The 13,102-nt window shown below is 48.7% G+C and overlaps 1 protein-coding gene across 1 annotated transcript in view; it reads left to right on the top strand.

Annotated features, from left to right (window-relative positions):
- fbxo41 (F-box protein 41) overlaps nucleotides 1-9,336 on the top strand; it is a 56,377-nt gene extending 47,041 nt beyond the window's left edge. Inside the window, exons 6-13 of the mRNA XM_036516971.1 lie at nucleotides 1,561-1,799; nucleotides 2,361-2,476; nucleotides 4,017-4,169; nucleotides 4,328-4,423; nucleotides 5,256-5,374; nucleotides 7,375-7,533; nucleotides 8,538-8,653; nucleotides 9,249-9,336. Of these exons, the coding sequence (XP_036372864.1) occupies nucleotides 1,561-1,799; nucleotides 2,361-2,476; nucleotides 4,017-4,169; nucleotides 4,328-4,423; nucleotides 5,256-5,374; nucleotides 7,375-7,533; nucleotides 8,538-8,653; nucleotides 9,249-9,311 (1,061 nt within the window). The 3' untranslated portion in view covers nucleotides 9,312-9,336. The remainder of the gene's footprint in view (nucleotides 1-1,560; nucleotides 1,800-2,360; nucleotides 2,477-4,016; nucleotides 4,170-4,327; nucleotides 4,424-5,255; nucleotides 5,375-7,374; nucleotides 7,534-8,537; nucleotides 8,654-9,248) is intronic.
- The last annotated feature ends 3,766 nt before the right edge of the window (nucleotides 9,337-13,102 follow it).

The raw sequence follows: 13,102 nt of genomic DNA, 5'->3' as shown, positions 1-13,102 counted from the left end.
TTTTTTTATAACAGATGTGTGAAGCTCAAATCCTGGAGGATTTTTTGCTCCGACACATTCTCCTCACTAAAATGGCCCAATTAGTCCATTAGGAGTATACATTTAGAAGTATCCATTTCCAAAAATACACAGCAGTGTAGTGCTGTAAAACATTTAGGGCACATCTGACACTTTCAGAAGGATTTTAAAAGTGCTAAATTACATAGTTTTACTCCGCAGAAATTTTAGCCATGTCACACAGAGCGAACTCCTGAGTAGCACATTATTAGTCTGAATCAGGCTGTTGGGTTGTACTAATTAACTTGGATAAGTTGAAATAAGAATGAGAACATGAATAATAATAATAATAAAAAAAAAAAATAATAATAATAATAATAAAGGAAACCAGAGTGCACAGGCTGAGTCATCTCTGATGTATACGATAGTAGCATTCCCTCTGACCTGAGTGTCAGTGCACAGCTTGCAAATAGTACACAGTGCTTTATGAGGACTCAAGCTACGGGTCGCTGTGGAGTATCGCCATGTCCTTGGGGCAACAGTCTCCTTCTCTTACACCAGACGTATGGGAGAAGGCAGGGCAAGCAGGTCCCGGTCCTCTGCTGTGAGCGGCGCTTTTCCGTTTTCCAAAAGCAAGGGCTTTTCCAGATGTTGCCCACTACTGATTGCACGTGAAGGTGACCCAAAGGTTAGAATTTTGTCTACATTGTCTGCAGTCCTGTGTACAGTGGGACGGTAAAGTTGTTCAGCAATTCCTCGCCAGCATGCATCAAGCAGTTAGCCAATGCGTTTTTGCAAAACTGGGTAATTCATGTGCTGATAACGGAGAGGAAGGACTGGCGATTTCAAAGGAAGAGCGAGATTTGTTAAGTCCTGTGCTGTGTAAAATGGTTGTTATGGAGCTGTGCAGTTCTGAACCTTCACTGTGGCCCTCCAAAATCCCAGCACGTCCCTGAAAACGCTTCCCTCCAGACCTGCTTTGTACTCGTCTGTGAAAATGCTACACGCTCAGAACGCTGATTTCCCCTGGAAGCTGAAAGCTAAACACGGCAGAGCCACATGGTTTGGCAGCCATATTGTGTGTGTCTTCCTCAGCCCCGCTGTTTCCCGTGCGAGTCACGATTGTGCCTTAACCAGCTCTGAAGTTTGCCAGGTTGCACGCTGCCTTTGGTTTGTCTTTGGCGACACCATGTGGACGTTCCTGAGACCTCCGCATAGATTAGAGTATGCTCATGTTAAGCTCTGTGCATTTCCCGTAAACTGAACAGTTTTAACTCGTTACTTCATTTGTAGTGACTTAATTTATTTTGCTTTCTTTTCTTATGCTCACGTGTTTCTCTGGAGTTCTCGTGGTGTTGTTAGGACTCAAATGCACTAAAAATAAGACGCATATCAGTTTTACACAGTAATCATTCACCAGCGAGACGTCTCCATGGTCTTTGCATTCCACAACACATTTGGAGTGTGAAGGTAATGTTGCACATGGGTAAAACTTTCACCTCTCGCTTCCTGTAGTCCATGTGACCCTGTGACCTCTGAACCCTGACCCCTGTCCCCCTGCAGGTCGTTCGGAGGGCGGCTGCAAGCCTTGTCGGCACGATAAGAGCAGCCCCTCCAAGTCGAATGAGGTGATCAGCCCGGAAGTGCTGAAGATGCGGGCCGCCCTCTTCTGTATCTTCACCTACCTGGACACCAAGACCCTGCTGCGCGCTGCGGAGGTCTGCCGCGACTGGAAGTTTGTGGCGCGACACCCGGCCGTGTGGACCCGCGTCCTGCTGGAGAATGCCCGCATCTCCTCTAAGGTAACGCCCCTAACCCAAACCCTAACCACAACCCAGTCCCTAACCACAACCCAAACCCTAACCATAACCATAACCACAGCTCTAATCCTGATGCTAACCACAGCTCTAACCCTAACCCTGGCCATAATTCTAACCCTAACCATAGCCCTAACATCAACCCAAACTACAACCGTAACCCAAACCACACCTCTAACCCTATCCCTAACTGCAACCCCAAGCATAACCCAAACCACACCTCTAACCCTATCCCTAACTGCAACCCCAAGCATAACCCAAACCACACCTCTAACCCTATCCCTAACTGCAACCCCAAGCATAACCCAAACCACACCTCTAACCCTATCCCTAACTGCAACCCCAAGCATAACCCAAACCACAACTCTAACCCTAGTCCTAACCATAAGCCTAACCTTAACCACTTTGGAATATCACATATGTTCTGTTTCCTTGTTAGAGAAACACAGGCTTTGTGAAGTAGCTATGAAATGAGTTTTCTGTGCTCTGTGTTGAGCATGTTGTGCACTGACTCTGTGTTATCTCTGTGCTGTCTCTGTGTTGCAGTTCTTATGCACACTGTCCCAGTGGTGCACACAGACCCACTCCCTCATCCTGCAGAACCTCAAACCCAGGCAGAGGGGCAAGAAGGAGACCAAAGAGGAGTACCTAAAGAGCACGCGGTGAGAGAGTGCTGCTGATTAACCCTCACCCTCATCATCATCTGTGAGCTGATTCGTCCTCACATTCACCACGTGTGAGCTGATTCGTTCTCACACTCCCCATCTGTGAGCTGATTCGTCCTCACATTCACCACGTGTGAGCTGATTCGTTCTCACACTCACCATCTGTGAGCTGATTCATCCTCACATTGACCATGTGTGAGCTGATTCGTTCTCACACTCACCATCTGTGAGCTGATTCATCCTCACATTCACCATCTGTGAGCTGATTTCCCATCGCTTGCACCACCTGTGAGCTGATTCGTCCTCACACTCAGCATCTACGAGACAGCCGTGATTCACTCTCAAACTCAGAATCTATGAAACAGCAGTGACTCACCCTCAAACTCAGTATCTCTGAGCTGATTCTGCCTCACACTCAGCATCTATGAGCTGCGTAGTTCAGTTCACTCCAGCGTGAAACTCGTAAGTAGGAAGCAGTTAGTGACACTTCCTGGATGAGCGGCCCAGTAATGAACCCGCAGTTTGTGTGGGCCCTGTGGGCACCTCCACAGCGGTGGGTGGATTTTCGGTTCTGTGGAAGATGAGGAGGCTTTTCTCTGCAGAATGAGCTGAATTCGCACAATCTTAGCAGCGGCGGTGGCAGCAGCAGTTTCTGCTGCGCTGTAAATCTGTCAGGCTTCCTCAGTGGAACAGCTCAGTTCACACAGCCGTCCCCACCATCAGCCTGGCACTGCCAACCCGGCCTGCTTCAGCCCTGCCAACCCGGCCTGCTTCAGCCCTGCCAACCCGGCCTGCTTCAGCCCTGCCAACCCGGCCTGCTTCAGCCCTGCCAACCCGACTTGCTTCAGCCCTGCCAACCCGGCCTGCTTCAGCCCTGCCTCTGGCTGTCCGTTTCAGTCCGGCCTCTGTCTCCCTGCTCCACTTCCCTCTCACTCTGTCTGCTTCATCCCTGTGCCTGTCTGTTTCAGTCCTGCCTCTGTCTCTCTCCTCTTCCTGCCTCTATCTCTCTATTTCAGTCCTGTCTCTATCTGTGTGTTTCAGTCCTGTCTCTATCTCTCTATTTCAGTCCTGCCTCTATCTCTCTATTTCGGTCCTGCCTCTATCTCTCTATTTCAGTTTTGCCTCTATCTCTCTGTTTCAGTCCTGTCTATATCTCTCTATTTCAGTCCTGTCTCTATCTCTCTATTTCAGTCCTGTCTCTATCTCTCTATTTCGGTCCTGCCTCTATCTGTGTGTTTCAGTCCTGCCTCTATCTCACTGCTTCAGTCTCACTTGAAGAGACTTACGCTGTTTTGTCCTGGGACAACATGATAACTTTGGAATTAATATCGTATACTGCATATCCAATATAACATAATATCCAATATAATATATCCAACATGACATACATAAGTAAATTGATGAGAGAGAAGGGAGGAATTGTCAGGGAAGGCTGATCATGACTGTGATCCTGTCTGTCTGTCTGTCTGTCTGTCTGTCTGTTTGTCTGTTTGTCTGTCTGTCTGTTTGTCTGTCTGTCTGTCTGTCCTTTTCTCAGTGGGTGTTTGGAGGAGGGGCTGGAGGCTCTCCTGAAGGCGGCCGGGGGCAACCTGCTGATCCTGAAAGTGTCGCACTGTCCGAACCTGCTGACTGACCGCTCGCTGTGGCTGGCCAGCTGCTACTGCCGCGCCCTGCAGGCGGTCACCTACAGGTGAGCGCTCCCCAACGATCACTGATCCTGGATCAGTGTCAGCCACTTCCCATAATGGCTGGGGCTGGTTTCAGGGAGGTACTGAAGCTGTTCCTGGATCAGTGGATGAGGGTGGGATGTAGCCATTGTCACTGCATTTGATTGAATGTGTTTGTCAGGAGCGCCACTGACCCTGTGGGGCAGGAGGTGATCTGGGCCCTGGGAGCTGGCTGCAGAGACATCATCTCCCTGCAGGTGGCGCCACTGCACCCCTGGTGAGTCATGGAGAGGGCGACATACACTGTTTGGCACGTTAAGTTCACACGAGGTGAGGTGGGAGAGGGAGTTGGATGACGTTCAGTTCGTAAATTGAGTGGTCCCATTTGGTATTCATGTGCTGCAGCTCATTAGTTGATTTTTCATTTATAATTTCAGTGTGCTAATTGGCCAGGCTCTTCCTTGATCTCAGCTCCCCTGTGTTTCACTGAACTGAGGCAACCTGGAAGCATCACGGTGTCTCAAAAATGACACTTTCCCTGGTTTAACCATTGAACAGTGATTACTGTCACTGCTATTAAGCTTCCCCAATTTACACGACTTGGCAATCCTGGCAGTTGCAGAAGTGAGAAAACAGGTCACAGATATGTTCAAATATGTCAGAAGACTAAATCAGTATTTGACCACTCATTATTATTCATTTCCAAACTGGTAAGTGAGGGCGCAGTTGGTTTTTGATTTGGAAAGTAGATTTTTCCACATTATTAATAATGTAGTAAATAGGCAGGGTTGTACATGTTTCCTAGCCTTCCTTGGGTGCAGTGGGTCATTTAATGGGGTCACCTGGTTGGGACAAGGTATTCCTCCTTGGGAGGGAGGGAGGGGAGGGGGCGGTTGGTGACTGGGGAAATGTTCACTGAGAGGCTAGGTGACAGACGCACAATGTTCTTGGCATCTTGGATGGTGTTTAATTACAAAAGTACTAAGTTTTCAAAACGTGCATAATTCTAATTAAACCGGCAGTCATTGTGAGTAATTGTGGCCGCACTGGCACACTAATGCCTAATGCCGTGCTTGTGTATGAACGCGGATGCTGTGCTCTTTTTCCAGCCAGCAGCCGGCACGCTTCAGCAACAGGTGCCTGCAGACCATTGGCCGATGCTGGCCACACCTCCGGGCCCTGGGAGTGGGCGGGGCCGGGTGTGGCATCCAGGGGCTGGCCTCATTGGGTGAGTCAGACCACAGGGCATGACTGACAGACCAATGTAATGTTTGTTTTACCACGGAGGTCCGTAGCATAAAAACACTGGAGAAAGTTTGGGAGGCAAAGTGAGAATTTGATCATACTGGATTTATGCCGAATGAGGCTGTGAAGTATCTGCAGTTGTAAATATCTCAGTGTACCTTATTTCAGAATAAACCAGTCATTTTTTAACAACTATGTGACTAACAGAGTGACAAACTATGTGAGTAGCTTTGTAGTTGTCCATCATTCTTAGGGTAAAGAAATGAGCCAGTTCCTGTGTCCAGGGCAGTTGTGTTATTCTTGATTTGAACGGAGTGGAAAAGGAGCAAGCTTCAGGCATGACCAGTACAGAGGTGTGTGAGTGAGAAAGGGTGTAGGCTGCTGCTGACAGTGTCATCTCCTGCTGCTGGTCCAAGTTAGCTGGTAGTGTCCTTGCTATCTTGTTCCGCTTTTCCTATATGAGCGGGCAGTTGATTTGCTATCTCACTGCTGTTCCTATGCAAGCTGACTGTAGATGCCCTGTGATTTATTTGTAGACGCAGGCTTTTCTCTCTCTGCCAGGTGAAGACAGTCGTGATACCTTAAGGTGACGCATGAAGCCAACATTCACATGGCTTCTGCTTTGATCCTGTCCGTTAAGGGCAAAGCCCTTTTGCCATGCAGCAAAGATAGAGATTAATCTTTTCACCACCCTGCTGTGTGTGTGTGTGTGTGTGTGTGCGCGTGCGTGCGTGTGTGTGCGTGCGTGAGTGTGTGTGTATGTGTGTGTGTGTGTGTGTGTGTGTGTGTGTGTGTGTGTGTGTGTGTGTGTGTGTGTGTGTGTGTGAGCAGGCCGCCGTGTATGCAGATCAATATCCTAGCAACCGCAAAATTCTACCACACTGAAGAGGAAATCAAAACAGATTTAACAAAGAGACCCGGTGCTCACGACCCACTGGCGCTGAAGAGGCAGACGGAGGAAATGACATTTACCTTGATGCGATGCAGCACCTGTAGAGCCCTGGGAGAGATAGCATTCCGGGGTGGGAAGACATGAATCAGAATAATCAAATTAAAGAGGGATCTTGCCTACAAAGAAACAAGCACAGACTCAGCTGCCTGGAGATAAGGGCTCTTTGTTCACTGAAAATAAAAATATCACAGAAATCCGATGTTATTTTTTTCAGAAACCCTTTGATTCATAGTGCTGTTCTTTTATTTTGCATGCATTATTTTGCAATATAGAAATCAAATCTTTCTTTCTGTGGAAAAATGTGCTGAGTATCATATATTGCATTGGTTCAGCAGATGGTATTTTCCAGAGTGACTTCCATAGCTCGCAATATTTCCATTTTCCATTCACACAGGTGGATATTTACTGAGGCATTCTGGGTTCAGCACCCAATGGTAAAACAGCAGAATCAGGCTGCCAACCACTGAGATATGAGCCCTGCTCCTTACCAGTACAACACAAAGCCACCCTTAGTATTAGAAGATTAAATTGAGGAATATCGCCATCTACTTGGTGCTTGCAATACCAAGCACATACCAAGTGGAGTTCTGTACAAGAGTGATATATAGTGATGGAAAATGCTTTCCATGGGTGGACTTTCATAGGTAGAACTCTTTTTGTGTGATTAATTCTGTTAATGGATTTTGCATCCATCCTCAGTTACACCATTATCCTTTAGAGGGCAGCAGTGAGCCAGAGCCGGTCCCAGCGGGTATAAGGTGCAAGGTGGGACCATGTCCTAGACACACACACACACACACACACACACACACACACACACACACACACACACACACACACACACACACACTCACATACACACTAGAGACAGTAGAGGAATGGCTACAAGACACAGGTGGCCACAGGTCGAACATGCAGTCACGCAGAAAGGGCCAGATTCAGACCTCAGTCCATGCAGCTGCGAGGCGACAGTTTGAACAGGAAGAGAAATTAGTGAAACTGAGTGAAAGTCTGCCCCCTCTCTGCCGCAGCGAGGAACTGCATGCGGCTGCAGGTGCTGGAGCTGGACCACGTGAGCGAGGTCAACCAGGAGGTGGCAGCAGAGGTGTGCAGAGAGGGGCTGAAGGGCCTGGAGATGCTGGTGCTCACCTCCACACCGGTCACCCCAAAAGCCCTGCTGCACTTCAACAGTGAGTATACAACCCGGTCACCCCAAAAGCCCTGCTGCACTTCAACAGTGAGTATACAACCCAGTCACCCAAAAAGCCCTGCTGCACTTCAACAGTGAGTATACAACCCGGTCACCCCAAAAGCACTGCTACGTTTCAACAGTGAGTATACAACCCGGTCACCCAAAAAGCACTGCTGCACTTCAACAGTGAGTATACAACCCGGTCACCCCAAAAGCCCTGCTGCACTTCAACAGTGAGTATACAACCCGGTCACCCCAAAAGCCCTGCTGCACTTCAACAGTGAGTATACAACCCGGTCACCCCAAAAGCCCTGCTGCACTTCAACAGTGAGTATACAACCCGGTCACCCAAAAAGCACTGCTGCACTTCAACAGTGAGTATACAACCCGGTCACCCCAAAAGCCCTGCTGCACTTCAACAGTGAGTATACAACCCGGTCACCCCAAAAGCACTGCTGCACTTCAACAGTGAGTATACAACCCGGTCACCCCAAAAGCACTGCTGCACTTCAACAGTGAGTATATATCCCATATCACCTCCAAAGACCCTGCTACACTTCAACAGTGAGTATATATCCCATATCACCTCCAAAGACCCTGCTACACTTCAACAGTGAGTGTACATGCCTTTCGCTCCGTACTTCAATGCAACAGTAAGATTATAACAATGATGTACATGCTGTCTTGAGAACCATGTAATATTTGCAAATCAAATGATTAATTTCACATGCCAAAATGATATTGCTCGATTGAATATTGAGTTGAATATGCTGACTGAATTTTCAAATACCTTTCGGCCTTTTTCCATAACACTGTATGAAATGACTCACTGCAAATAAATGCGCATGCATTCCCATTTTCAGGCAGAAAAATGCATTAACGATCTCTTATGTTATGTAAATGTATGTAGCCGTATTCATTCATGAATATAGATTAGGGTTAATAAAACCCAGCTGCCCTTCTTCCACAGTGAGAGTCAGCCCGTCTGCTCTCTCCCTACAGGCGTGTGCCGGAATCTCAAGTCCATCGTGGTGCAGATTGGGATTGAGGATTACTTCGAGGACCCCAACAGCCCCGAAGCCAGGAAGCTGTTCGACGAGATGGTGAACAAGCTGCAGGTGAGGCAGGGCTGCTTCCTGCTCGTGAGTCAGCAGGAACGGGGCGTCTCCGGAGCGGAGCCAGGCTCCGAGTCTATTCTTAGGACACTCGTCCTCTTTCCTGGGGTTCTAGCAGCAATGATCACTCTCCCATCAGGGTGAGAGCTGTCTATTAATAGCCCGCTCAACAAAGGGCAGAGAGGGTGTAGGATTCTGAAAATACTCACCCCTGGCACACAGAGCGTTGAGGAGGCAGGGGTGGGCAGATGTTGCCCAGTCAGAGGAACACCCACTGTGCATTTGACAGAGGTGTTCTGGGTAAGAGATCAGTTGGTTTCCATGGGTTCTTTGTGTTCCTTCTGCCATGATTCAGCGTAGAATTTCCCTGTGGGTGACATAGCAGGTTTCTCCTCATTAGATAACGCCGGAACATCACGAATAATCATCCGTCTCTGAATGTTCCTGGCCCTTTCCTTTTGAGCGTCTGTTACGCAATCCGGGGGTGTTTATTTTTTTTTTCTCAGCACAAAGGCGAACCCTTTAATCTGCCCATTACTGCGGAGATGCTAAAAGCGAATCACTGATGGGGCGTTTGTGTCATTCTCTCTTGACTCAGGCCCTGAAGAAGAGACCCGGCTTCTCCAAGATTCTGCATGTGAAGGCGGATGGAGTTTGCTAACCCTAACCTGCACACCCCCCCCCCACACCCCCCAACCACCCTGACCCCCCCCCCCCCCCCGCCCCGCTCCACTTTGTCCCTGGTGAGTGCCGAAGACGAGGTGCAAGACCTCTCAAACTGACCGCAGTCTTAACGAGTCCTTTTAACGACGCTTCTCCAGGAAGCAATCCGACCGACAACAGCATCCGCTGCCAAGCAACAAGGACAGGCAGAGCGGCAGGAGCTAACGCAAAAAAAAAAAAACGGCACAATTCCCATTACATTTACTGAACAAAAGAAAACGGGAGCACCTCTTCAACATGCTGAGTTCAGTGCAGACACTGGCCCACCTGAGTGCTGTGTTGCTGTGGGCCTCCCTGTGTCCCTTTGCGAAAGGATGTAGGATGATGGGAAGCCGTACGCCGTTGCTCACTGCGTCGTACTCTAACACACTCAAACAGACACAGGACTTGCTTCTTTGTCCGTAGCACAGTGCAGGTCGGATCTGGGGAAAAAAAAAATCAAACCGAAGCTGATTTTCTATTTGACTGGACTTGCGTGTAACATGCTTTTTAAAGGATGTAACGTTTAAGAGAGCACATTTTGGAAACGCACACATAGGAACTTGGGAGGAGCTGGAAGGAGTCTGAGGGCCTGTGGGCGCCCGCGGCCTGACTGGGGTCTTGCAGGAGTGATGTGTTCTGAACCTGGACCACAGGAAATGCCCAGCTTCTCCTCACCAAACAGGAGTCACTTCCTGTGACACGCAAGAGCTCCGGACTACAAAGATGGCCGCCGTTCCGTGGCTGACTGCATTGGCGTACTGTGTGTCTGGCATTAGCATGGCTCTGTATGCGCGTATGTATGTGAGCGTGTGTGTGATTTGTACAGTTTGAGAGGTTTCTTAAAGGCTGTTGGCAGAGTAAAAAGGAATGACGTTCTGCAATCGTTTCAATTTGAATTCTGAAGAAGTAACATATTACTGTGTGTTAATATTTGCCATTCTGTACTGACCAGTAAACCACGCAGTTGGCAGGACAGTTTTGGAGGGCACACAATGTGTGCTGTTCTGTTGATTTGCCATTACCTGCCATTCTCGACAATAATATTAAGCAGCTATCTTTGTAATCTTATTGAGCAGCAAGTCATGATGGAAAATGTACTAATAACAGTCTTACTTTAATTTCATTCCTCCTCTGGCTGACTTCAAAAGAAGACTGTATGTTTAATTCCTCAGTGCATCGTTTTAATGAGCTCTGCAAGGAAGTGGGTTAGACTATTCAACCTGGCCATTATCATGAATTGCGTTAGGCCCACACACACGCTCACACACATCGCGTTAGAAAGACAACACCAGCTACAAAACTCACAGATTCAAACTTAATTGCTACTCTGGAGGATTCAGTAAAAAACAGTCTAATTTATCGCTGGAGAAGATGCAGAACTCCTCTCAGCTTGTTCGCAAAGACACAGCAGTCTGGTGTGTCTGCACAAGGCTTTGTCATGTGACAGGGTCATGTGATAGGGTCTTGGGTGGAAACAATGGCAGACGCTGTGGACCCCCCCTAACCCCACCCCAGTGCCTCCTCCTCCCCCTCAGACCCAGGGCCTAAACAGGATCATCTGCTCCCGGACGCACAAACCAACAACACCCTCCCTGCTCCCGTATTGCCCATAGATTACTACCGTCTGTATCCTAGTACTTGCTATCCTGGAGTCGGCATCCTCCGGATCTGTTGCTCTAAAAGGGGTTGCAAATGGATGTGTTATTAATGCCGTGTCCCAGATGACGTGCCATTTATAGCCGTTTTAATTTCCTTCTGATTAATGGTGTGCCATTGCATCGGTCAGTCAGGTAGAAGCCCTTGTATGTTTCAGTGGTGTAATGAACATTCTTTCTGAACACAGGGCTTTGCAGGGTTAGAGCTTTTAGAAAGATCCACACAATTTTAGCTGTACCAGTGTTACCATTTGTAGATTGATGGTTTGCCTCGGAGAACTCATTTATACAGCATGCAGCCTCTCTCCGTACTGCACCTGCTTTAATAATCTGATATTTGCAACCCCTGCGTGGTGCAATAGATCGGCCTGTTCCCGACTCATGTCTCTGCATATTCGGGGGGGTTGAGACCCTGCTGCCGAAGGCCTCGTCTGTGATTGGTGGTAAAGGCGATCTCATCTGAACTGGGGGTTGCTGCCCGACCTCTCTCTGACAGCCAGTGGAGCAGAACCCTCTGAAGTCTGCTCTGAGCCCACAGTTCCACAAGAGGCTCTAGCTAAAGCTCTTAATTGACTTGCAGACTTAGGCGTGGGCACAACCAACCACGACCCTCGTGGCTTGGATTTAAGAGGGACATTTTAACTCCCGGTTTTCTGGAAACGGGGGGCTAGCCGAGGTCTGATGAGTTTGTTAGTTGAGCACCGTACTCTCATTTGACAAAAAAAGATCTGAATATTTGAAGGGAAGCAAACGCGGCTGTGTCACACAGTAGAAAACATCGCTCAGATGAGACGCCATTACTGTCTTTCTCTCTGCATACGGTACAGTGGTGGAGGCAGTACTGGCCGTATTTCCCATGGGGGGGGTCTGGGGGCTTTCGGCAGTCCCTAAGCCCCCCTCAGGCTGGGATACAGCTGACAGCTCACGAGCTCCAGCTGCCTCTGAATGCTGGCCTCACCTGGAAGCACAGCATGCAGGTACCAGGCGGATGATGCTGTTCAGGGTTAAAATTCCCAGCCCTTGATAAGCAGGTACGGACTGGCGTCGGGGAGCTGATGGGGTGCGGAGATGGGTTAGGCTGTCGGTGTGTTTGTTTGTCTGGCTGGTACACGGCCTGCCCGGAAGATCCCTTCGGTGCAATGCCCAAAACCCCCGGCACGCTTCCGCAGAAGCAAGCGATGCAATAAGGTGCTGTTTCCACCGCTGTACCAGCTCTCAGTACTGTATCTGCAATCGAGTCTAACATCGGTGCTCTTCTCGGCTCGACCGCTGAGCTGGGATTCAGCGTGGATGTGTGCAGTCCGGATGCTGCGCTCTCAGAGCCGGCTGTGGGTGGAGGAAGCAGCACTGCTCTTCCTGTCACCAAACTTCACGCGGCTTCAGCACAGATATTCTATTTATTATGACCAGATATTCAGCTCCCGATTGCCTTCTGTCCTCCATCTTAGAGGTTCTGATTGGCAACAGGAGTTCCTGGTGCTGTATGTGTTGCTGTGCTCTAGTTACCGGTGTTCTGTTTTAGACCATACCCCTTCAAGAATGTTTATAACACGCCAGAAAGAGAGAATACTTATAGCCTCAGCAATGGAAGAGGCTTTCAATATGAAACACAAGAGATGAATATCTGGTCATAATACATACAATATCTATGGTTTTAGTGTGGATTAATAGTGTGGACCTCAGCCTCATCAGCACTCTATAGTCAAATTAACCATCATTCCTATACTGTATGAATATTTATACAGTAAGCTATGGAAAAAAAAATATCATGGTGCTTGTGTACATGTAAAATTGACATGCAAGATACATCTTTATGATTGATATTGCCATACTGTTTACTCTCTGACTACATGCTCTGAGCCGAGAAGTGAGAGAGAGCGCACTGGTGCTGGGAACTGAGAGGAGGAGGGTGTCCCCCCAGAACCATTGTGGAGGCAGCTCTGTGTGCCACAGTGGCCTCTACAGGCCTGGAGGTCCACTGCGTGCAGCCAAGCAGGTATCCCCCAGAGGCGTAGAGTCCCTCCCCGCTCACAGCGGAGTTAGCAGCCAAAAGACAGAGCTGGAGAGCCTCCTTGGTAGTGTAGTTCAGCAG

Source organism: Megalops cyprinoides, chromosome 22 (genome assembly GCF_013368585.1).
Source record: "Megalops cyprinoides isolate fMegCyp1 chromosome 22, fMegCyp1.pri, whole genome shotgun sequence".
NCBI classification, from domain to species: Eukaryota; Metazoa; Chordata; class Actinopteri; order Elopiformes; family Megalopidae; genus Megalops; species Megalops cyprinoides.
Note: the sequence above shows the minus strand (reverse complement) of the source record. Positions and strands in the feature narration are given on the sequence as shown.